We start from the raw sequence: 26,069 nt of genomic DNA, 5'->3' as shown, positions 1-26,069 counted from the left end.
TCTTGTCTAAAAACACTTGTCTTGGGAATTAGTACTCACCTGGAAAATCCAGGATGAGCTCATCTCAAGATCCTTAACTTAATTACATCTTTGTTTTTTCCCAAATAGGTCACATTCACAGGCTCCAGGGGGTGGGATGTGAACATATCTTTTTGGAGGCCACAATTCAACTGACAAGATACATATATATATATATATATATATATATATATATATATATATATATATATATATAAACAATAATAAAACAAAAATGGAGAAAGGAAAAGAAATACATATGGGTAATATCTTTATATCACAATAGAATTAAGTTAACATAAACCTGAAGGATATACTGGTAAGTTAAAAAGTATATAGACAACTCTAGAGAAACCACTGAGAAAATAACCCAAAAATACAGTTTAAAACTCATTAAAGGAATTAAATTGTTATATTTGAAAATATTCACTCAATAAGAAGAAATCAGTAAAGGAGGAATGTCAAAACAAAAGACAATTAAGACATAAAGAATACAAAAGGTAAAATGGTAAACACGAATTCAACTATATAAGTAATAATATTAAATGTTAATGGATTAAGCAATCCAATCAAAAGGCAGAATTATCAGACTAGATTTAAAAATAACAAGATCCAACTATACATTGTCTACAGGAGACACCTTTAGATTCAGAGATACAAATAGGTTGAAAATAAAAGAACAGAAAGACATGTATTGTGAAAACAGCAACCATAAGAGAGCTGGAGTGGCTATACTAATATCAGCAAAAATATTACTAGAAATAAAAAGGGACATTTTAATGACATAAGGGTCAATTAGAAGGGTATAAAATTATAAGCATATAGGCAGCTAACAACAGAGCCCCAAAATACATGAAGCAAAAACTGACAGAAATGAAAGGAGAAATAGACAATTCAACATAAATAGCTGGAGATTTTAATACCCTACTTCCAGTAATGGATAACAATTAGGCAGAAGATCAATAAGGAAATGGAAGACTTTAAAAACACTATAAACTACCTACATCTAAAAGACTTCTACAGAAATGCAGAGCAGAATATATTTTCTCAATTGCACATGGGACACTCTCCATGATAGACCACATGCTAAATAGCATGCAGATTACCATGCACCAGTTATCAATCCCAAGGGAGGACTCTATAAACACTTCTGCCCATTGCATTTTGGCATTGCAGTTGCCAAGAAGAACACAATGCAATCAAGCACTGAATGTAGCAACACTTTACTTATATAGGGAAGAGACACAGCAAGATCAGCTTCAATAGTGGGTATCAGTACCTCATGGTCAGCAAGTCTCTCCAAGAGGCCACTGCAGAGCAATTTGCCTACATGCACCCCTCTTGTGCCACAGTAGGAAGACTTTCTCCCTTCCCCATTAAGAACAAACATAACACATACCAACATGCATAGCAGCACTATTTACAATAGTCAAGACATGGAAGCAACTATTTACAATAGCCAAGCATGGAAGCATTTGTTGATGTGCTCATCACAAATGAATGGATAAAGAAGGTGGGGGTGTGTGTGGAATATTACTCAGCTGTAAAAAAAAAGAATGAATGAAATATTACTATTTGCAGTAACATGGATAGACCTAGAGAGTATCATACTAAGTGAAGTAATTCAGACAGAGAAAGACAAATATTATATCATTTATATATGGAATCTAAAAAATAACACAAATTAATCTATTTATAAAACAGAAACGGACTCAAAGACACAGAAAACAAACTGATGGTTACCAAAGAAGAAAAGGGGAGGGAGAGGTAAACTGGATTAACAGATACACACTACTATATATAAAATGGATAACGATTTACTGTATAACACAGGAAATAATATTTAATATCATGTAGTAACCTATAATGGAAAATAATCTGAAAAAATTTATATATATGTATGTATAACTGAATCATTTTGCTGTACACCTGAAACTGACACAATATTTTAAATCAATTATACTTCAAAAAAGTAGAATAAAATAAAAAAGAACAAATATAACAGTGGAGTTGGGCAGGTACCACATGGTGTGCATGCTCCAAGCAGAGATAATAGAGCATTTATTGAGACTGAAACGGGAAAATGTATTCCCACACAAGGTGGTAAGCCCAGCACAGGCTGTGTGGGTCCTTCATCTCTTGATAAGGAATTGGTTGAAGCCCAAGACCCATTTTTAGGTATAATTTACTTTCATAAATTCACTTATTTAAATAAACAATTCATTATTTTAAAAAACATATACAGAATGTGTAGCCATAACAATCCCACTTTAAAACAATTTCATTATTGCACAAATATTTCTCAAACTTTACTGACGACATTTGACAGTCAATGCTGCCTTCTTTTTCAAAGTTACAGGTATACACCATAATGATTCACAATTTATAAAGGTTTTTAAAGGTTATACTCTATTTACAGTTACTGTAAGGTATTGGCTACATTCCCTGTGTTGTACGATATACCCTTGTAGCTTATTTATTTCACACACAATAGTTTGTACCTCTACCCCTATCTTACTGGAATTGTATCCTCTACCCCTATCTTATCCCTCCTCACTTTCCTCTCCCCACTGTTAACCACTACTTTGTCCTCTATATCTGTGAATCTATTTCCTTTTTGTTATATTCATTAGTTTATTTTTTTAATTCCACATATAAGCCATATCATACAGTATTTGTCCTTCTCGTCTGATTTATCTGACTTAGAATAATACCCTACAAGTCCATCCATATTGTTGAAAATGGCAAACTTTCATTCTTTTTTATGGCTGAGTAGTATTCCATTGTGTGTGTGTGTGATATATGTATCACACATCTTTATCCATTCATCTGTTGATGGACACTTAGGTTGCTTCCATATCTTGGCAATTGTAAATAATATGTTGCTATGAACATTGGGGAGCATGTACCTTGTTGAATTACTATTTTCATTTTTTAAATATATACCCAGGAGTAAAATTGCTGGGTCATATGGTAGTTCTACTTTAAGTTTTATGAGAAATTGCCATACTGTTTTCCACAGTGACTGCACAAATTTACATTCCCACCAACAGTGTATGAGGGTTCCCTTTCCAAAACCCATTCTTATGTGGCTGAGTGAGGGTTGAAAGACTGTGCACATGAGATTGCCCTTCTCAACACTAAGCCATAAAATCAGCACCAGTAAATTTAAAAGGATTCATACCATACAACATATGTTCTCTGACCACAATGGAATGAAATTAGAAATCAATAACAAAAGGAAATTTGGGGAATTCACAAATTGTGGAAATTTAATAACATATGCTTAAACAATCAACGGATCAAAGAAGAAAGAACAAGGAAAATTAGAAAATACTCTAGGATGAATAAAAATCAAAACACAACATATGAAAACTTATGGGATGCAACTAAAACAGTGCCTAGAGGAAAACATATAACTGTAAATGTTGACATTTAAAAAGAAGAAATAGCTCAAATCAATAACCTAAACTTCCACTTTAAGACACTGGACAAATAAAAGCAAACCAACCTAAGGCAAGCAGAAGGAAGAAAATAATTAGAATTAGAGCAGAAATAAATGAAATAAAGAATATAAAAACAATAGTGAGTAAGACAATAAAGCCAAAAGTTGGTTCTTTGAAAAGATCAACAAAACTGACAAATCTTTACCTACTTTGACCAGGAGAAAAAACCGGAAGACTGAAAGTACTTAAAACCAGAAATGAAAAAGGAGGCAGTAAAAGTGATCGTACAGAAATAAAAAAAGATTATAAAAGAATACCATGAACAATTGTATGCCAATAAATCAGTAGCCTATGTGAAACAGACAAATTACTAAAATACACAAATACCAAAACTGAGTCACAAAGAAATAGAAAATCTGAATGGACCTATAGAAAGTAAAGAGACTGAATTAGTAATGATAGAATTACATACAAAAACAAACAAACAAGCAGAATCAAAAGGCACCATGAATGAATTCTACCAAACATTTGCATAAGTATTAATAGCAGTTCTTTACAAACTCTTCCAAAGAGTAGAAGAGGAGTGAACATGTCCTACCCTGATACCAAAACCAAAAGCATCACAAGAAAACTAAAGACCAGTATCTCTCATGAATACAAAGAGGAAAATTCTCAACAAAATACTAGAAAACTATATTCAGCAAAATGTAAAAGAAATTATTCACCATCACCAAGCGAGAGTTGTATTCCCAGGAACACAAGGTTGATTTAACATCTGGAAATCAATAAATGTAATACACTGTATGTATTAGTTTCCTAGGGCTGCCATAACAAAGTACCACATACTAGGTGTCTTATCTCCCTGTGTCTTCACATGGTCTTCCTCTGTGTGTGTTGATGTCCTAATTTTCTCTTCTTATAAGGACATCAGTCATTGCACTAGGGTCCACCCTAAATGACTTCATTTTAACTTAATTACCTCTTAAAGGCTCTATCTCCAAATATAATCACATTCTGAGGTCCTGGAGGTTAGAATGTCAACAGATGGGTTTGGGTAGGACACAATTCAGCCCATAATAACACATCAACTGATTAAAATACAAAACCACATGATCATCTCAATAGATGCAGAAAAATTATTTGACAAAATTCAACACCATTTCATAATAAAAATCAACAAACAAATTAGGAACAGAAGGAAATTACCTCCTCCTGATAGGTATATACATGAAATAAAAAATGGACAACAGCAGAGAAAGACAATGAAGCCACAGTTGATTCTTTGAAAAGATCAACATGACTGACAAAACTTTAGCTAGACTGACCAACAGAAAAAGCCAGAAGACTAAAATTACTAAAGCTAGAAATAAAAGAAAGGACACTATTACTGACCTACTGACAGATATTAGAGTTACAGGTGAAAAATTATGCTTTTTCTAAGATCAGAAACAAGTCAGGGACATCTTCTTTCACCACTCCTATTCAACATTGTACTGGTGGTTCTCACCAGGGCAATTGGGCAAGAATTTGAAATTAAAAACATTCAGGTGGAAAGGAAAATTAAGACTATCTCTGTTTGCAGATCACATAACTTTGTATATAAAAAATCCTAAAGAATCCACTAAAAACTACAAAACTAATAAATGGCATCAGCAAGGTTATAGGATAAGGAATTAATATACAAAAATCAATCATTTTATTTTATACACAAACCAAAGTAAAAACAAACCAGAAAATTGAAATAAGAAAACAATTCCATTTGCAATAGGATTGAAAAGATGAAAATATTAAGGAAAAATTTAACAAAAGAAATATAAAATGCAAATATAAAATATAAAATGAGGTCTCTGAAGACCTCAAAATATTGCTGAAAGGAATAAAGATTTAAGATCTAAATAGAGATCTTGTCAAGATGGCAGAGTGGAAGGACTGTGAGCTCACGTCCTCTCACAAACACAACAAAATCACAACTGATTGCTGAACAACCATCGATTAAAAAAAAAGACTGGAATCTACAAAAAAAAAAAAAGACTTTCTACAACTGGAGACATAAAGAGGGAACCACAGCGGGACAGTAAGAGGGGCATAGTCGCAATATAATCAGGTCCCATATCCCCCAGGGAGCTGACTTACAAGCTGGAGAATAATTATCCTGCAGAAGCCCTCCCACAGGAGTGAGAGTACTGACCCCAGGTCAGGCTCCCCAGCCTGGGGGCCTGGCATCAGGAGGAAAAGCCCCCAGAGCATTTAGCTTTGAAGGCCAACAGGGCTTAACAGCACGAACTCCAGACTTCACTCTTAAGAAGCACACTCAGAATCTCACATATACCAGGACCAAGGGCAGAAGTACTGATTTCATAGGAGACTGACTGGGCCTGAGCTGCCTGCTGGTCTTGGAGGTGGGGGGTGGCTGTGGCTCACCCTAGAGATGTAAAAGCTGGTGGCAGACATATCATGAAGTGTTCATCTGCATGAACTTTCCTTCCTGGAGGCAGACATCTTGCTGTCTTGCTTGGGCCATTAGCACCAAGAACTGTCCCCACCCAATAGCCTGTAGGTTCCAGTGCTGGGATGCCTCAGGCTAAACAACTAACTGGGTGGGAACACAGAACCATTCAGCAAACAGGCTGTAAAGACTTCCTAAGCCCACAGCCACCTCTAGACACACCTCTTGACATGGCCCTCCCACCAGATGGCCAGGACACAGCTCCATCCACCAGTGGGAAGGCAACAGCCCCTCCCGCCAGGAAGCCTGCACAAGCCTCTAGATCAGCCTCACTCACCAGCAGGCAGACACCAGGAGCAAGAAAAGAATGACCCCACAGCCTTTGGAACTAGTCCACAAACACAGGCCAGACTCTACCCTGGGACCAGCTGGCCCATGGCCCTTGGGTGATAAGAGGGGAGTGCACTGCTAGGACGCATGGGACATCACCTACAGAGGGCCACTTCTCCAAGGTTGGGAAACATAACTAACCTACCACATACATAAAAATACAAATAGAAATTTACAGAAAATGAGGTGGTAGAGGAATATGTTCCAGACAAGGAACAAGATGAAACCCCAGAAAAAGAACTAAGTGATGTGGAGATAGGCAATCTACCTGAGAAGGAGTTCAGAATAATAATCATGAAAATGATCAGAGAACTTCAGAGGAGAATGGATGCATAGAGCAAGAAGTTAGTTTTTAGCAAAGAATTAGAAAACATAGGGGGAAGGTATAGCTCAGTGATAAAGTCTGTGCTTACCATTCAAGAGGTCCTAGATTCAATTCCTAGTACCTCCATCTAAAATAATAATAATAATAATAATTTATACATAAAAATTAAAAATAAATATATCTAATTACCTTCCCCAATTTTTTTAATTTTTAATTTTTAATTAAAATTTTCAAAGAACTAGAAAAATATAAAGAATAACCAGAGTTGAAGAATACAATAACTAAAATGAAAAATACATTAGAAAGGACAAATAATAGACTAAATGAGGCAGAAGAACAAATCAGTGAGCCAGAAGACAGAGTAGTGGGAATCACTACCGCAGAACAGAAAAAAGAAGAAAGAATGAAAAGAAATAAGGACAGTTTGAGAGACTCCTGGGACAACATCAAGCACTCTAATATTAGCATTATAGGGGTCCTAGAAGGAGAAGAGAAAGAGAAAGGGCCTGAGAAATTATTTGAATAGATAGTGCTGAAAACTTCCCTAACTTGGGAAAAGAAACAGTCACCCAAGTCCAGGAAGTGCAGAGAGTCCCATAAGAGAAACACACCGAGACATATTGTAATTAAAATAACAAAAATTAAAGACAAACAGAGAATATTAAAAGCAACAAGGGAAAAGCAACAAATAACATACAAAGGAACTCTCATAAGACTATAAGCTGATTTTTCAGCAGAAACTCTGAGGCTAGAAGGGAGTGGCACGATATATTTAAAGAGATGAAAGGGGAAAACCTACAACCAAGTATACTCTAACCAGCAAGGCCCTCATTCAGATTTGATGGAGAAATCAAAAGCTTTACAGACAAGCAAATGATAAAAAAAAAAATTCAGCACCACCAAACCAGCTTTATAACACATGCTAAAGGAACTTCTCTGGGCAGAAAAGAAAAGGCCACAACTGGAAACAGGAAAACTACAAAATGGGAAAGCTCACAGGTAAAGGCAAACATACAGTAAAGATAGGAAATCAGCCACACACAAAGTAGGATAAAGGTTAAAGGATAAAAGTAGTAAAATCATCTGTAGCCACATAAGCAGTTAAGGGATACACGAAACACTTAAATGCAAAATATGATATCAATAATAGTGACCCTGAGAGGAGGAGAGTACCAATGCAGGGTACTTTAAATGCACATGAAATTAAGATCAGTGACTTAAAGCAAGCATGTATATGTACAGACTGCTATACCAAAACTTCATGATAACTGCACACCCAAAATCTATAATAGATACAAACACACACACAAAAAAGGGAATCCAAATATAACACTAATGATAGTCATCAAATCACAAGAGAAGAGAATAAAAGGGGGGGGAAGACCTACAAAAACAATCTAAAACAATAAACAATATGGTAATAAGAACAAACATATCAATAATTACCTTAAATGTAAATGGACTAAATGTTCTAACCAATAGATATAGACTGGCTGAATGGATGAAAAAACAAGAGCCATATATTTGCTGCCTACAAGAGACTCACTTCAGAGCTAGAGACACATACAGACTGAAAGTGAAGGGATGCAAAAAGTTATTTAACACAAATGGAAATCAAAAAAAAGCTGGGGTAGCAATACTTACATCAGACAAAATAGACTTTAAAATAAAGACTGTTATAAGAGACAAAGAAGGATACTACATAATGATCAAGCGAGCCATCCAAAAGAGACTATTACGAACACCTATATGCAATAAAATGGACAACTAGAAGAAATGGACAAATTCTTAGAACGTACAATCTCCCAAGACTGAACCAAGAATTAGTAGAAAATATAAACAGACTAATTACCAGTAATGAAATTAAATCAGTAATTTTTAAAACTCCCAATAAACAAAAGTCCAGGACCAGACGGCTTCATAGGTGAATTCTACCAAGCATTTAGAGAAGAGTTAACACCTATCTTTCTGAAGCTATGCTCCAAAAATGGCAGAGGAAGAAACACTTCTGAACTCATTCTGTCAGGCCACTATCACCCTGATATCAAAGCTAGACACAGATTTCACAAAAAAGAAAATTACTGGCCAATATCACTAATGAAGATAGATGCAAAAATCATCAACAAAATACTAGCAAACTTAATCCAACAACACATTAAAATGATCACTATGCCATGATCAAGTGAGATTTATCCCAGGGATACAAGGATTTTTCAATATCTGCATATCAGTCAGTGTGATACATCACATTAACAAACTGAAGAATAAAAACCATACTATCATCTCAACAGATGCAGAAAAAAAGGTTTTGATAAAATTCAACATCCATTTATGATTTTAAAAATTCTCCAGAAAGTGGGCATAGAAGAAACATACCTCAACATAAAGGCCATATATGACAAACCCACAGCTAACATCATACGCTATGGTGAAAAGCTGAAAGTATTTCCTCTAAAATCAGGAACAAGACAAGATGTCCACTCTTACCACTTTGATTCAACATAGTCTTGGAAGTCCTAGCCACAGTAATCAGAGAAGAAAAAGAAATAAGAGGAATCCAACTTGGAAAAAAGTAGGAAAACTGTCACTGTTTGCAGATGACATGATACTATACATGGAAAATCCTAAAGACACTACCAGAAAATTACTAGAGCTCATCAGTGAATTCGGTAAAGTTGCAGGATACAAAATTAACACACACACAAATCTGTTGCATTTCTATACAACAATGAAATATTTTTTAAAATGAAATTAAGAAAACAGTCCCACTTACCATTGCATCAAAAAGAATAAAATATCTAGGAATAAACTTACCTAAGGATGCAAAAGACCTATACTATATAAACTATAAGATGCTGATGAAAGAAACTGAAGATGACAGAGATAGAAAGATATACAGTGTTCTTGGATTGGAAGAATCAATATTGTTAAAATGATCATACTACCCAAGGCAATCTACAGATTCAATGTAATCCCTATCAAACTACTAATGGCGTTTTTCACAGAACTAGAACAAAAAATTGTTAAGTTTATATGGCAACACAAAAGACCCTGACTAGCTAAAACAATCCTGAAAAAGAAGAATGAAGCTGGAGGAATCAGGCTCTCTGACCTCAGACTATATTATAAAGCTACAGTAATCAAAACAGTGTAGTAATGGCACAAAAATAGACACATAGATCAATGGAACAGGCTAGAAAGCCCAGAAATAAACCCACACACTTAATGGTCAATTAATCTATAACAAAGGAGGTAAGAATATACAATGGAGAAAAGACAGTCTCTTCAATTTAGAGGTGCTGGGAAAACTGGACAGCAACATGTAAAAGTATGAAATTAGAACATTCTCTAATGCCATAAACAAAAATAAACTCAAAATGGGTTAAAGACCTAGATGTAAAACTAGATACTATAAAGCTCCTAGAGGAAAACACACTGACATAAATTACAGCAATATTTTTTGTATCTGTCTTCTAAACTAATTAAGATAAAAAACAAAAATAAATAAACGGGATCTAATTAAACTTAAAAGCTTTTGCATAGCAAAGGAAAATATAAACAAAACAAAAAGACAACTTATACTTATTAGAGATATGCAAATCAAAATTACAGTGAGGTATCACCTCACATTCCACTTTCATCAATGGATAGGTCACACAGAAAACCAATAAGGAAACATTGAACTTGAACTATACTTTATATCAAGTGAACCTGACAAGCATATACAGAACATTCCATCCACGGGCAGCGGAATATACATTCTTCTCAAGCACACATGGAACATTCTCCCAGATAGATCATATGTTAGGTCATAGAAGAAGTCTCGACAAATTTTAAAAGACTGAAATTATATGATGTATCTTTTCCAACCACAATATTATGAAACTAGAAATCAACAACAGGAGGAAAACTGAAAAACTCATAAACATACAGAAATTAAATAATGCGCTCTTGGAAACCAATGGGTCAAAGACAAAATCAAAGGGAAATTCACACATTTCTTGAAACAAATGAAAATGGAAACACAACATACCAACATGTATGGGTTGCAGCAAAAGAAGTGCTAAGAGGCAGGTTTATAGTGATAAATGCCTACATTAAGAAAAATTATCTCACTTATGTGGTATCTAAAATACAAACAAACAAACAAAGATACAGAGAACAGATTGGTGGCCAGATTCAGGGGGTGGAGGGTAGGTGAAACTGGTGAAGGTGGTCAAAATATACAAACTGTCAGTTATGAAATAAGTAAGTCTGGGGAATGTAATGTAAAACATGGTGGCTAGAGTTAATAATGCTGTATTATATACTTAAAAGTTGCTAAAGAGTAGATCTTAAAAGTTCTCTTTACAAGAAAAAAGATTTTGCAACTATGTATGGTGATGTATGTTAACTAGACTTAATGTGGTGATCATTTCACAATATATACAAATATTGAATCACTATGTTGTATACCTGAAACCAGTATAATGCTATATGTCAATTACACTTCAATTTTTTAAATTAAGTTAAATTTAAAAATAAATGTTTATGAAAAAATAAAAATAAATAAATAAAAAGAAATGTTTATGAAATGAATTTAATTAATAAATGTTCACTATAAAAGTCAGGAAGATCTTCCTAACTAAACGCAGAGACCCTAAAATCCATTAGGGAAAAATGGACATATAAATTTTTAAAAAACTTTTATATGCATAGCAGAATATAATATAAACAAATCAATATAAATTATATAGGAGGAAAAATATTTGTGATATAGAGAGGTGATAAAAGGCAATATCTGTATTTCACAGAGAAGTTTCTCAAACTGAAAAAAGTTTTTCAATTAAAAAATAGGCAAAGAATTAAATTGATAAATAAAAGAAAACCAGATACAAATGTCAATATGCTCAAATTCACTGCTGGTATATAGCAATTAAAGTAACAATGAGATAATCACTTTATACAGATCACACTGGCAGAATGAGGACCTCTATGGCTTTTCAATATAAAAGAGAGTGCTCATAATCTGTTAGTGGAAGTTAAAGGTCCTACAAAATTCTTGGAAAGTAATCAAGCAACACATTTTAAAATTAAAATTATTAATAATCTTAGATGTATCGATTCTATATCTTAAAATGAATTTTATAGAAATAAAAGCACCAATATTTTGGGAATATGTAAAATAATAGTACAGCATGGTTTACAAGGTCAGAAGAATACTTAAAGTGCTCGTCAACAGTGAATAATTCAGTATATAAATGATATACCCACAATACGGAGTACTATACAGGTATTAAAATTATCATATTTCTAGGAATTTCCATGAGGTATTGGAGAATGAGAAAAGTAAAACTCACTGTCTATGCTAATAAACTTTCAAAAAGAAACAATAACGAAAAACCTACAAGGTGTATGCATGTGTATAAATACTTACGTAACTACAAATAAAAATTTCAAAGGAAAATCATATGATTTTCCATATTGGATATCAGAGAGGGGCACACTGGTGTGCCTAGAGAAAAATTAGAAAGGATCAAGCCAAAAAGATTTTTAAAAAGAAAGAAAACTACACTTTAAAAAATACTTTATGTAAAAAGTTATGGCTCTTTTCAAAATAAAATCTGTAGGTGGGTATAAGTATATATTTTAAAAATAGATTTAAGAATTTTAATTATGGTTAGCCTCATTAAAGCAAATGTTTTCTTAATGTTCAACTACTCACAATGTGGAGATTCTAGAAAATGTTTACGTAGGCAATAAATACTTTAAAACTATTAAGAATACAACAAAAACAAATGATTAGCATATTGGACAATGTTAGGTTTTTGACTTAAGTTTTCCATCTGTAGAATAATTAAACCCATAATGTCAGTAACACTCATTAAATACCGTAACGATGAACAAAATTAAAGAATGACCTTAAAATTGAAATTCAAGAAGCTTAAACGGAAAACCATGAGGAGGGCTAAAACAGTAAGAAAATTTAAGTATGATCTCACCTCTCTGAACTGTTCTGAATCTGCTTCTATTACACCTCTTTCCTCCGCAGAACTCAGACAAGGAGGCAAGCTGGGACTGAAGGCTATGAGGTCCGTCTTGGGCGGTCCTTCCCCAGAGCACACCCTCTGCCGCCTCTGCTGCGAGTAAGACCAGCTCCCCACCGCGCTGGAGCACACCAGCCTGGGCTTCCCGGGCCCGCACGCGCCCTCGCTGGGCGGCGCCGAGCAGCGCAGCGCCGTGTACAGCAGCAGCGTGAGCACAAACAGGCTGGACACCGCGCAGATGGCGACGATCAGGTACACGTTCACATCCACCAGAGCCGCTTCCGCTCCAGCGGCGCCCGTCGACGCCCGCGAAGAGGCCTTGGGCGCCTGGCCGCTGTCCTCCAGCGACAGCAGCACGGTGGCCGTGGCCGTCAGCGCAGGCTCGCCGTGGTCCTTCACCAGCACCAGCAGGCGCTGGCGTGGCGCGTCCGCCTCGTCCAGGGCGCGCGTCGTGCTGATCTCGCCCGTGTACAGCCCCACGCGGAACGGGCTGCGCGCGGCCCCCGCCGCCGCCTGCAGCTCGTACGACAGCCACGCGTTGTAGCCCGAGTCCGCGTCCACCGCGCGCACCTTCGCCACCACGTGGCCCGCGCCCACCGACCGCGCCACCAGCTGGCTCACCACGCCGGCCCCGCCCCCAGGCCCGGGTGGCGGCGGCAGCAGCGCAGGCGCGTTGTCGTTCTCGTCCAGCACGAACACCTGCAGCGTCACGTTGCTGCCCAGAGGCGGCACGCCCGCGTCGCGCGCGCTCACCTGGAACTGCAGCAGCTCCAGCTCCTCGTGGTCCAGCGGCTGCAGCGCGTACACCTTGCCGCTCTCCGCGTGCACAGACACGTAGCTCGACAGCGCTCGCTCGCCCACCCGCCGCTCCACCAGCGAGTAGGACACCAGCGCGTTCTCCTGCGCGTCTGCGTCCCGCGCCGACACGGTGAAGATGTGGCAGCCGGGCGGGTTGTTCTCCTTCACGAACACCGTGTACTCGGGCTGCGCGAACGTGGGCGCGTTGTCGTTCACGTCGGCCACGTCCACGGACACGCTGGCCGTGGCCGACAGCGAAGGAGAGCCCCCGTCCCTCGCGGTCACCACCAGCTTATAGTTAGCCACGCTCTCGCGGTCCAAGGTGCTGTCCAGCAACAGCGAATAGTAATTCTTGAAGGTGGACACCAGCTTGAAGGGGACTTGGGGCGTTAGTGAGCAGGTCACCTGACCGTTGGTGCCAGAGTCAGGGTCGGACACGCTAATCAAGGCTATGACGGTGCCCACCTGAGCATCCTCTCGCACTGGAAGAGCCAAAGAAGTGATGGTAACTTCTGGGGCATTATCATTTATATCTAGCACTTCCACTAAAATTGTACAATGACCTGCCATTGGAATATTCCCCTTGTCCACTGCTTCCACGGGTATTTCATACAATTTCTTTTCTTCGAAATCCAATTTACCTTTTGTCCTAACTTCTCCATTGTCAGGATTTATGGAAAATGCATATAATATTGCAGGTGATACGGGTCTTCTAAATGAGTAGATTATGTCTCCATTTGTACCATCATCAGCATCTGTGGCATTTAGTTTGATAACTAATGTTCCATTGACTGTGCTCTCTAACACTCTCACTTTGTAAATCAATTGGTCAAAATCTGGGGCGTTGTCATTCACATCCAAGATTGTGATCAGCAGCTGAACTGTGCCGGTCAGCTCAGGTTTACCTCCATCACTGGCTGTCAATAATAAACTATGTTCCTGAATTTCCTCTCTGTCCAATGATTTCCTTAACACAAGTGATAACGAAGACGTTTGTTCACGGTTGTTTTGTGTGTCCAGTGTGAAATAATCGTTGGGATAGACTCGGTAGGTCAAGGCGGAGTTTACTCCAATATCTGCATCAGATGCGCCATCTAGTGGAAACCGAGTTTCCGGAGGTCTAGATTCAGCAATGATTATTCTTTTTTCATTTTCAGGGAACACAGGCGGGTTGTCGTTTATATCTGTGACTTCCACTTCCACATGGAACACCTGCAGCGGCCTGTCCACGATCACCTCCAGGTGGATGCTGCACTCCGCGTTCCGCCCGCACAGCTCCTCCCGGTCGATCCGAGAATTCACAAACAAAATGCCATTCTGCAGATTTACCTCCAGAAGATCCCCGCGCCCTTTGGACGCCACCCGGAACAGGCGCGGCACCAGCTCCGCCAGCTCCAGCCCCAGGTCCTGCGCGATGCGGCCCACGAAGGTGCCGTGTTTGGCCTCCTCCGGAACCGAGTAGTGGACCTGGCCGCTCCCGGCTTCCCAGACTGCGAGGAGCAGAAGTGAGAGCAGCAGACGCGGAGCTCCTGGGCCTCCTCGCCAGGAAATCAGCATGGTACACTCAAAAGACTTAAGAGATATCTGAAGTGTATACACTACCTTACCTCAAATGTCTCTCAAGGTCTAATTTTTCGGCCCTCTATTGCGGGAGGATTCGCTAGAGATTTTCCACTATCTGCCAAATTTTAAGCAGGAAGGAAGAAAGGGAGGTGCTTTCTTCGCAGAATTGTTCTCAGTGAAGAGCGACACCGTGCGCATGAATGTGTAAGTGTAAAAGTGACTCTCAGTCTTCATGTTTTCCGTTGATATAGGGTTTATTTCTTGCATTTCGTGACGTTTTTCACTGCAAATACGTAATGAAAGATTTAATGTGTTTCTTTCCAGCAACAGTTAATCACTGTATTCTGCTCAGCATTGGATGCCAGTTGAAATTGGTTGATGAGTTCCATCTTTCCACAAATATATATTTGCATGTGTAATAATACCTCATGCAGAATTTGAAAAAAGAGGTAATATTCTACATTTGCTTTTGGAAATCAGACTCTAGCTCTGCATAGCTTTGTAGATTTTGGTGGGAATGTTCTTTTCCCTGTAATTTTTTGAGACCTACTCACACAACATTCATTGAATCCAAATGGAAATATGATGAATCACATAAAAATAAAATGGATGAATGTGGAAAATTCAGTAATTGATATACCAGATTTTAAATAAATAAACAATATTTATAAGTTCCCCCAATATGACCGTGAAATGTGGATAATATATTTCTATTTAAAGGAAATGTCCAGTCAATGTGCGTATGAGTTTGTATGTGAGTGTGTACGTACATAAACACACAATAATGTAGACCATTTAGATGTAACAATAGAGTTCTGGATTCTTTTTCTATAAAACATGCCAACAACTAGCATCTTACGTACTTGATAGAAATGAAATTACTACCAATAGGTTAAACTTCCTTATTCCCTCTCATCTTACATCTTCACTGGGGAAAATCCTACTATTCAAATTGACTCTGATTTTCCAAGCAACAACAGGTAGCTACAGAGGTTAACACATCTCTAACATGGAATAAAGGAAGGGTATATTGTTTTTATCTAATACTGTAACTATTTTTACCAAGTCACCAAGTTCCAGGCCAAATAGGGCTAAGAAAGAACTAGCGTGGCTCCAATAATTCTCTTGCCTATTTTGTGCACAACTTTGCAGGAAGTAAGAGTTGTGTTCATTTCTGTATCTTTGCTCCCCTCTGAAAACATGAATATTTGGTGTTCTCTTGCCCCATCCTCCTTATTGCTCTGTTACTTTTACTAACACAACTTTACTCTTATAATGGGAATAGTTCCTTGATTCTAATTGTTCTTGTCTATCAAGGCCCCACTTGTCTCATTTAGCAATCCACCTAACCCAGAATACAGAGTCGACCATTTAAAACATGCCCTTCAGACACCCTAGAGGCACGCAATTATATTATTCCTTTAAAATTTTCTTTACCTTTCAACACACAGCCTAACTATCCATTTTCTCCATTCCTCGTATTGAGTTTCTCAGGCTGTTAGTCACTTAACCATGATAACTGTATTCTCTACAAGTTTACTCTCACTTTTACCTCAATTGAGCCCTTGAGTGAATTCATAATTAATTCCTGCCTATGAAGATTCTTCCATATTTTCTTCATTCTTCTCAAATTCCCAACCTCGTTTCCACCACCTAGTTCTCAGATTATGTATCCAGAGATAAGTCATCATATATGAACTCAACGACCCTCTTCTTATATGAACATTTTTCTTTATATTCTCTATTTTTCATTCCGTATTAAGGGAAAAATAGCCCCCCTTTTAGGCCAACCCTACTTTCTTAGATTTTTTCCCCCTTTTCTATTCTCCATATTTTTCATCTTCATCTTCAGCCTTTCTCTGTCTGTCTCATCTTCAATATCTCCCTCTTTACTTGCATCTTTCCCTCACACTAAAAAAACACTCTGGAAAGGCTTTGTTGGAAGAACGTTATGAGATGTGAAGATTCATCTGATAATAGTGGCAGAGCAGTATGATGCCACCCCCAAGACTGAGTTTGAGCCACCTCTCACAATCTATGTGGCATGGTTTATAATAATATAATAAGCTTCAAGCTTCTAATTAGTAAAATGACAATAATAAATATTGTACCTGCACCATAGGCCTGAATTGATAATTAAATATTATTATATGATTAAAAATCCTAGGACAGGTCCTGCAAAATAATAGGGGACTAATAAGTATTCTTATATTTTATTGAATCAAAGAAATGCCATTAATTGTAAGATGCACCATTATTTGTGTTCTACCAAAACAAACCAGCCAATTGAATTAATGTAAACCATCAATTATAAGATGCATCCTGTTTTAGGTGGATATTATAATATTTTAAATGTAAAGTGCCTATTATATTTTATGTAAATAAGGACAGTACAGTAGCCTATCCCAGTTGAAAGAAAGAAGGCACACCATGGAACAATAACAGAAAAGTATTCATCCTAGAATTAATAACATATAATTTTTCATTGTTATGACACTTGAAAAGAGATTCTACTGAAACTAGATTGGTGCTCAGGGAGCCTATTTTAGAAGCCTGTGCACATGAGGAGCAGTAAAGGAATCCAGTTAAGGATATCTGGGAGCTCACTGCACTAATCTTGAAAATTTTTTGTAATCATGAAATTAAGTACAAATTAAAAATAAATTTAAGTGTAATAACCTAGACAGTTTTTACTCAAATGTACTTATATTTTTCAAGGCTAACCATTATAGGTAATATGAACATTTGCAGGAGAAAATATTTAAATGTGGTGATTCATGGCCTGCAGTTCATCTTTATCTCGTTATTTAATACGTGAAAAGTGGAGCTAATTCATGAAAAGTTTATAATGACTAATATACTTAACATACTAGAATAATATCAAGGACTTACTTCACTGGAAGAACTTAAACAATCTTCTCGAGACTGTGGAAGACTGGGACTGAAGGCAATGAGGTCCGTCTTAGGCGGTCCCTCCGCAGAGCACACCCTCTGCCGCCTCTGCTGCGAGTAAGACCAGCTCCCCACCGCGCTGGAGCACACCAGCCTGGGCTTCCCGGGCCCGCACGCGCCCTCGCTGGGCGGCGCCGAGCACCGCAGCGCCGTGTACAGCAGCAGCGTGAGCACAAACAGGCTGGACACCGCGCAGATGGCGACGATCAGGTACACGTTCACATCCACCAGAGCCGCTTCGGCTCCAGCGGCGCCCGTCGACGCCCGCGAAGAGGCCTTGGGCGCCTGGCCGCTGTCCTCCAGCGACAGCAGCACGGTGGCCGTGGCCGTCAGCGCAGGCTCGCCGTGGTCCTTCACCAGCACCAGCAGGCGCTGGCGTGGCGCGTCCGCCTCGTCCAGGGCGCGCGTCGTGCTGATCTCGCCCGTGTACAGCCCCACGCGGAACGGGCTGCGCGCGGCCCCCGCCGCCGCCTGCAGCTCGTACGACAGCCACGCGTTGTAGCCCGAGTCCGCGTCCACCGCGCGCACCTTCGCCACCACGTGGCCCGCGCCCACCGACCGCGCCACCAGCTGGCTCACCGCGCCGGCCCCGCCCCCAGGCCCGGGTGGCAGCAGCGCGGGCGCGTTGTCGTTCTCGTCCAGCACGAACACCTGCAGCGTCACGTTGCTGCCCAGAGGCGGCACGCCCGCGTCGCGCGCGCTCACCTGGAACTGCAGCAGCTCCAGCTCCTCGTGGTCCAGCGGCTGCAGCGCGTACACCTTGCCGCTCTCCGCGTGCACAGACACGTAGCTCGACAGCGCTCGCTCGCCCACCCGCCGCTCCACCAGCGAGTAGGACACCAGCGCGTTCTCCTGCGCGTCTGCGTCCCGCGCCGACACGGTGAAGATGTGGCAGCCGGGCGGGTTGTTCTCCTTCACGAACACCGTGTACTCGGGCTGCGCGAACGTGGGCGCGTTGTCGTTCACGTCGGCCACGTCCACGGACACGCTGGCCGTGGCCGACAGCGAAGGAGAGCCCCCGTCCCTCGCGGTCACCACCAGCTCATAGTTAGCCACGCTCTCGCGGTCCAAGGTGTTGTCCAGCACTAGCGAATAGTAATTCTTGAAGGTGGACACCAGCTTGAAGGGGACTTGGGGCGTTAGTGAGCAGGTCACCTGCCCGTTGGCACCAGAGTCAGGGTCGGACACGCTAATCAAGGCTATGACGGTGCCCACCTGAGCATCCTCTCGCACTGGGAGGGATAGAGAAGTGACCGTTACTTCAGGGGTATTGTCATTCAGGTCCAGAACTTGCACCAGAACAGTGCAATGACCTGCCATGGAAGGAATCCCTTTATCAATGGCTTTAACCTGAATTTCATACTCATTATTCTCTTCAAAATCCAGTTTCCCATAGATTCTAATTTCACCTGTTTCTGGATTTATTGAAAACATACATTTTTCACTCACTGGCAAAATCATTCTGATTCCATAGGAAATTTCTCTATTTGGTCCTTCGTCTAGATCAGAAGCGTTTAGTTGAATCACTCTGGTGTCGTTTGGGACATTTTCAAACAGCAACACTTTATAGCTAGGCTTATCAAACTCCGGAGCGTTGTCATTAACATCCAGGATGGTTATATGAATCTGAACGGAACCTGTTAGCTCGGGTTTGCCGCCATCCAGAGCTGTCAGCAACATATTTAGTTCTGGCATTTCTTCTCTATCCAAAGGCTTCCGAAGAATGAGTTCAGGCAATATACTTTTATCGGTTTTCGTTACTATTTTAAGAGTAAAATACTCATTTAGACTTAACCTATAGGTCAGAAGAGAGTTTAGGCCCATATCTGCATCGGAAGCGCCCTCTAGAGGAAAACGAGACTCTAGAGGAGCAGATTCAGAAACAAGTACCTTTTGTTCTCCTTCTCTGAACACCGGCGGATTGTCGTTAATGTCCTTCACCTCCACCTCCACGTGGAACACCTGCAGCGGCCTGTCCACGATCACCTCCAGGTGGATGCTGCACTCCGCGCTCCGCCCGCACAGCTCCTCCCGGTCGATCCGAGAATTCACAAACAAAATGCCATTCTGCAGATTTACCTCCAGAAGATCCCCGGGTCCCTTGGACGCCACCCGGAACAGGCGCGGCACCAGCTCCGCCAGCTCCAGCCCCAGGTCCTGCGCGATGCGGCCCACGAAGGTGCCGTGTTTGGCCTCCTCGGGGACGGAGTAGTGGACCTGGCCGCTCCCCCACTCCCTGACTGCAAGGAGCAGAAACCAGAGTAGCAGTTGCCGAGCTTCGAAGCCTCCTTGCCAGGAAAACACCATTGCAAATAACGAGATCTCTGAGGTGAGACTGTCAGTTTTAAGGAATTGCTCGCCTACCGACATTTATAAGCAGTCTCCCCTTTCTGTAAGTATAAATTTTACCCAGCATTCCGGTTACTATGGAGTCGATCCTATTCTGTGAATGGTTGGAATCCGGGCGTGGAGATAAAATTTTCGCTTTTCACCTTTTGAGTGTATAGCGACATCATGTGACTGATTATGTAAGTACAAGAAAGATCCGGGGGTCTTTTTGGTTTAGCCACATTTTGGTTCATTTTAAATTTATTTCGACTTTTTAGATATTTCATGGGTCATTTGTAAATACCTATTTATTTAATGTATACGATATTTTTAACAAAGAACAAATACTTCTATTATACTTCAATTTTTAAAATATCTGCTTCAAAGTCTATTATAAAATAATCATTGAAATGAGGCATGTCAGAAGCTACTCATTAGCTATCATGGACTTTAAAATAAAGAATAATATCCACCACCTCTGCCCTAATATCACATACAGTTCACAGCTGTAATGATTTTCATCCTTCACAAGCACTTCATTCTAAGACTTTAGGGGAAAGCCAAGAATTCCCTCATTTAGTAAAGGAAAAGAAACTTTAATATTTCATTCAAATAAATTATTTTATCCATAAATCTGGTGAATATTAGAATCATTATAAATATGGGGGATATCATTGTTTTTGGATCCTTGATGCTCACATGTGATTACTTTTCATGCAACTGTTCTCATTCTCATAATATGTTGATATGAAACTTGAATACAGATTCTGGAATAGTGTTTTCATGTAAAATGTTGAGTCAAAACCTCCAAATTTTAGAGAATACTGAAGTGACAGTAGAACACTAATGTAAAGATCTCATGAAATGTTTTGGAGCCCAATCTCATTGTTTAAAGTCAAAAGAATATGAACTTCATAATGACTGTCTAGTTTCCCTCTAAATTGCTCCCTCCAGACCAGATAGTAGTTACTCAGATTATGCTTCTCTTCAGAAAATCAGAATGGTGACTGTGAGATAAGGGAGAATCAAAAGACTTTTCATAATTTTACTCATTAATTCCAGACCAGCTTTAAGGGAAAACAAAACACAGATAAGATCCCACAGCTAGTTGTGAACAAGTAAACACATTACTTACAAGCCCGTTTAAATTTGAATCAAAATCTTTAAACCAATAATTTGTCACCATTCCTTTTACACATAATGAAGGGAAGTGAGATATGAAATCTTTATAGAACCAGAAAATAATAACCAAGAATAATTCTACAAGAATAAAAATAACTTATACCAACTACAACACTGGCTGTTAATTAATGAAAAACATATTTGAAATTTGATGCCATTGGACTATTTAAATTTCTATCATCACCAAGCTTCTGCATTTTCTATTCATTTTCAAAAATAGTCAATGTACCATAACTGCTAAGTAACTTTACCAGTGTCTATGTAGTCTTCACACATTGTTAGACATAAATGATTAAACAGATAGGAACATCTAAATTTAGCTTAATACTTAAACAATGAAACTAGAAAATAGGATGAAATAACAATTTTGTATCATAGAATGTAAACCTAAAATTTAAAATAAGCATAAAAGACACTACATTTGTAGAAAGTAATTCATGTATTTGGAATTATCTAAAATGTGTATTGATTACTTATGTGCTATGTAAAAAGTAACAATTTGCAAAAATTTAACCTGTATTTAAAACATTCCAATATCTTTGTTTATTAAATTTAAATGATGTTGGGTAGTTTCAAGAAATTCATTTGGAGGTGGCTAATAAAGTGTGTCCTACCTAACATTCACATTTCTTTATATTTACAAAGTTTCACAAATGATATGAAGGTTTAATCACTTTTGAGTCTGAGACATTTTATGTTTTATATAATTTTTAAAATATTTTATATTATACATATTATATTATATTTTGGAATAATTAAGAATGTTTTTAGACAATATTGAGATACAAAGTTTCCTGACCAAAGGTTTGAGTATGAGCTTCAGCATGGGGTTCTTGAATATTATGCCAAGTGGTACACTGCAATTTTAAGAGGAGAATGGCAACATACGACTTTCATCATATTCTCAGAGAAGTCAGTGTTTCCACCACCCAATGTAACTAAGAATCACTGAATTAGAAGAATTACCTAGAGGTAAATTATCTTTGCTAGAATCTTCAGATGTCATTATACCACATGGAAAGAAAATTTCACAAACCCCAGCAATAAAGCATTTAAAGACAGGAAATTTAAAAAGTGAGATGAATGAAACTAATTGTCAACAGGCTTCATTTTGGTAGAGTTAACTTTTTCCTTCTAGATGAATCCAGAAACTCAGGAAATAATGCCAGCTAGCATTCATTACAGACTGATATTATAAGCCTATATGCATGCCTGTGACTTGATTGAGTAATATGAATAACTTTATTTGCCTAATTACTGTAGAAGCATAAACATGGAAGTTCTGTTTCAGTATGCAGTAGATAAATTTATATTAATTTCATGGAACAAAATTTAAAATGCACAGAACTTTTAGTTATATTATTTCAATGAAATAATACTAGATAATTTCAGTGAAAACATACTAGACATACTAGAACAAAGGCTGCATTTTCTTTTACTGCAAATAATATGAAAACAAGTCTTACTTATAGAGGCAAAACTAAGGATTATTTACCCGACAATAAATGTTTGATGAATGTATAAAACCACAGGAGTAAAAAAGGAAAATCTTTTCAGACTTAAATTAAAATGTTCAATTTTTATAAGCCTGAAGTGAGAAAAGTCAAGTGATCTCATAATATGAAAATATCAAGGCAAAATTCTGTTAAAAAACAAAGTGGATGAGAAAAATTTAAATAATCCGTAGTGATTAGCTACATTAATGATTATTAGAGATGAAATGACATGGGTAGATCAGTGAAAATTGGAAATTATTTCTAATGAAGTGATGACAGGAAAGTCAGTCTTGCATCATTCTTTGTAAACAAATTCTAACAAGTTCCTATTAGGAAAATTAGGACACATATTGGCTAAAATCCTAATACTTTATATGATTAAAACTAGGTATGAGTTTCGTATTTCACTAACAAACATCGTTCCTTAAAATAATACTCAAAATACAGAGTACTCGTTAAACTTTTCTATGAAAGGAAATGGATTTTTAAAACTTTAACATAGACTTCAAAAAAGGGGAGAATCTATAGAACTCACCTGGCCAGGGTGGTTTGATTCTGCGTCCTGCCTTTCCTCTCCGACTTCTCTGTCCAGACCGGGAGGAAGACATGGACTAAAGGCCATAAGATCTGCTTTGGGCGGTCCCTCCCCAGAGCACACCCTCTGCCGCCTCTGCTGCGAGTAAGACCAGCTCCCCACCGCGCTGGAGCACACCAGCCTGGGCTTCCCGGGCCCGCACGCGCCCTCGCTGGGCGGCGCCGAGCACCGCAGCGCCGTGTACAGCAGCAGCGTGAGCACAAACAGGCTGGACACCGCGCAGATGGCGACGATCAGGTACACGTTCACATCCACCAGAGCCGCTTCGGCTCCAGCGGCGCCCGTCGACGCCCGCGAAGAGGCCTTGGGCGCCTGGCCGCTGTCCTCCAGCGACAGCAGCACGGTGGCCGTGGCCGTCAGCGCCGGCTCGCCGTGGTCCTTCACCAGCACCAGCAGGCGCTGGCGTGGCGCGTCCGCCTCGTCCAGGGCGCGCGTCGTGCTGATCTCGCCCGTGTACAGCCCCACGCGGAACGGGCTGCGCGCGGCCCCCGCCGCCGCCTGCAGCTCGTACGACAGCCACGCGTTGTAGCCCGAGTCCGCGTCCACCGCACGCACCTTCGCCACCACGTGGCCCGCGCCCACCGACCACGCCACCAGCTGGCTCACCACGCCGGCCCCGCCCCCAGGCCCGGTTGGCGGCGGCAGCAGCGCAGGCGCGTTGTCGTTCTCGTCCAGCACGAACACCTGCAGCGTCACGTTGCTGCCCAGAGGCGGCACGCCCGCGTCGCGCGCGCTCACCTGGAACTGCAGCAGCTCCAGCTCCTCGTGGTCCAGCGGCTGCAGCGCGTACACCTTGCCGCTCTCCGCGTGCACAGACACGTAGCTCGACAGCGCTCGCTCGCCCACCCGCCGCTCCACCAGCGAGTAGGACACCAGCGCGTTCTCCTGTGCGTCCGCGTCCCGCGCCGACACGGTGAAGATGTGGCAGCCGGGCGGGTTGTTCTCCTTCACGAACACCGTGTACTCGGGCTGCGCGAACGTGGGCGCGTTGTCGTTCACGTCGGCCACGTCCACGGACACGCTGGCCGTGGCCGACAGCGAAGGCGAGCCCCCGTCCCTCGCGGTCACCACCAGCTTATAGTTAGCCACGCTCTCGCGGTCCAAGACGCTGTCCAGCACCAGCGAATAGTAGTTCTTGAATGTGGATATGATCTTGAAGGGGACTTGGGGCGTTAGTGAGCAGATCACCTGTCCGTTGGCACCAGAGTCTCGATCAGATACACTGATCAGCGCAATGACGGTGCTTGGCTGAGTGTCCTCTCGAACTGGTAGAGACAGGGAAGTCACAGTGACTTCAGGGGCATTATCATTGGCATCTAAGATTTCGACCCAGAGTGTACAGTGACCTGCCATTGGGGGATTCCCCTTATCTGTGGCCTGTACTTCAATTTCATAAAATTTGTTTTCTTCATAATCTAAAGTTCCATTGACTCTCACTTCTCCATTATTTTCATTTAATGTAAATAAGGGTTTTCCATTAGGCTTAATGGACATCAAGGAATATGTTACCTCCCCATTGACTCCTTCATCTCGGTCTGTGGCATTTAACTTTATCACAAGAGATTCTTTAGCTGTGTTTTCCATCAATCTCAGCTTGTATTCTGATTGTTCAAATTCCGGATCATTGTCGTTAATATCCAAGACGTGGACCAATAGCTGAATAGTGCCAGTGAGCTCCGGTTTCCCTTTATCTGCAGCTGTTAGTAGCAAATTAAGTTCTGGAGTTTCCTCTCTATCTAGAGACTTCTTTAATGTAAGTGACAGTCTTTTAGACTGCTTATTATTTGTTGGTAATTCTAAAGAAAAGTACTCATTTTGACTTAGTCTGTAGGTCAATTGAGCATTCTCTCCTATATCGGCATCAGAAGCTCCCTCTAGAGGAAACTTCGAGTCTGGTTGCTTAGACTCGGAAATCAGCAGCTTTTGTTCTCTGAGAGGGAACACGGGTGGATTATCATTAATATCCTTTACTTCTACCTCCACGTGGAACACCTGCAGCGGCCTGTCCACGATCACCTCCAGGTGGATGCTGCACTCCGTGCTCCGCCCGCACAGCTCCTCTCGGTCGATCCGAGAATTCACAAACAAAATGCCATTCTGCAGATTTACCTCCAGAAGATCCCCGCGTCCCTTGGACGCCACACGGAACAGGCGCGGCACCAGCTCCGCCAGCTCCAGCCCCAGGTCCTGCGCGATGCGGCCCACGAAGGTGCCGTGTTTCGCCTCCTCGGAGACGGAGTAGTAGACCTGGCCGCTCCCGGCTTCCCAGGCTGCGAGGAGCAGAAGCGACAGCAGCAGTCGCACAGTGCCTAATCCCCTTCTTTGAGACACGAACATTGCATACAACGTATACATTCCAAAACAGGATTCTTTATACTTACAGTGCCATAGACTCCAGTTTCGCATTTTAAATCTTCCTGAATTTTTGAGAAGTTTCAAAGGATCCTTTAACGGTAGCATCCGGCATGATGGAGTCGTTTTGTATGGGGAGTTCCTGGCTATTC

The 26,069-nt window shown here is 40.4% G+C and overlaps 3 protein-coding genes across 6 annotated transcripts in view; all 3 read right to left on the bottom strand.

Annotated features, from left to right (window-relative positions):
• The window catches only part of LOC102506344 (protocadherin alpha-C2), a 135,909-nt gene that overhangs the window by 90,399 nt on the left and 19,441 nt on the right, over positions 1 to 26,069 (bottom strand). Inside the window, exon 1 of one of the 4 annotated variants that reach the window (XM_032476903.1) lies at positions 12,607 to 15,125. The exons of 2 other annotated variants lie outside the window; for them this stretch is intronic. In XM_032476903.1, the coding sequence (XP_032332794.1) occupies positions 12,607 to 15,006 (2,400 nt within the window). In that variant the 5' untranslated portion in view covers positions 15,007 to 15,125. Of the gene's footprint in view, positions 1 to 12,606; positions 15,126 to 15,253; positions 15,296 to 26,069 lie in introns of those variants that run through there. One more of the 4 variants, XM_032476909.1, reaches the window with a different exon arrangement.
• On the bottom strand, positions 15,216 to 20,637 carry LOC102507715 (protocadherin alpha-12). Its single transcript, XM_032476913.1, has 2 exons — positions 17,905 to 20,637; positions 15,216 to 15,295 (listed from the first exon to the last, which is right to left on the bottom strand). The coding sequence occupies exons 1-2, from the start codon at positions 20,332 to 20,334 to the stop codon at positions 15,293 to 15,295; spliced, it is 2,433 nt and encodes an 810-aa protein (XP_032332804.1). The 5' UTR covers positions 20,335 to 20,637; the 3' UTR covers positions 15,216 to 15,292.
• LOC102507980 (protocadherin alpha-11) lies at positions 23,497 to 25,957 on the bottom strand. Its single transcript, XM_032476910.1, is given in 2 exon segments — positions 23,497 to 23,627; positions 23,629 to 25,957. Coding segments are annotated over 2 exon segments (2,418 nt in total). The 5' UTR covers positions 25,921 to 25,957; the 3' UTR covers positions 23,497 to 23,501.

The sequence above is a fragment of the Camelus ferus genome, chromosome 3 (assembly GCF_009834535.1).
Source record: "Camelus ferus isolate YT-003-E chromosome 3, BCGSAC_Cfer_1.0, whole genome shotgun sequence".
In the NCBI taxonomy this organism is placed as follows: Eukaryota; Metazoa; Chordata; class Mammalia; order Artiodactyla; family Camelidae; genus Camelus; species Camelus ferus.
The sequence above is the reverse complement of the archived record's forward strand: the minus strand, read 5'-3'. Positions and strand labels throughout refer to the sequence as shown.

Coding starts and splice junctions, on each gene's coding strand:
- LOC102507715 (XM_032476913.1), bottom strand. CDS start 20,334: ATGTCGGTAGGCGAGCAATTCCTTAAAACTGACAGTCTCACCTCAGAG.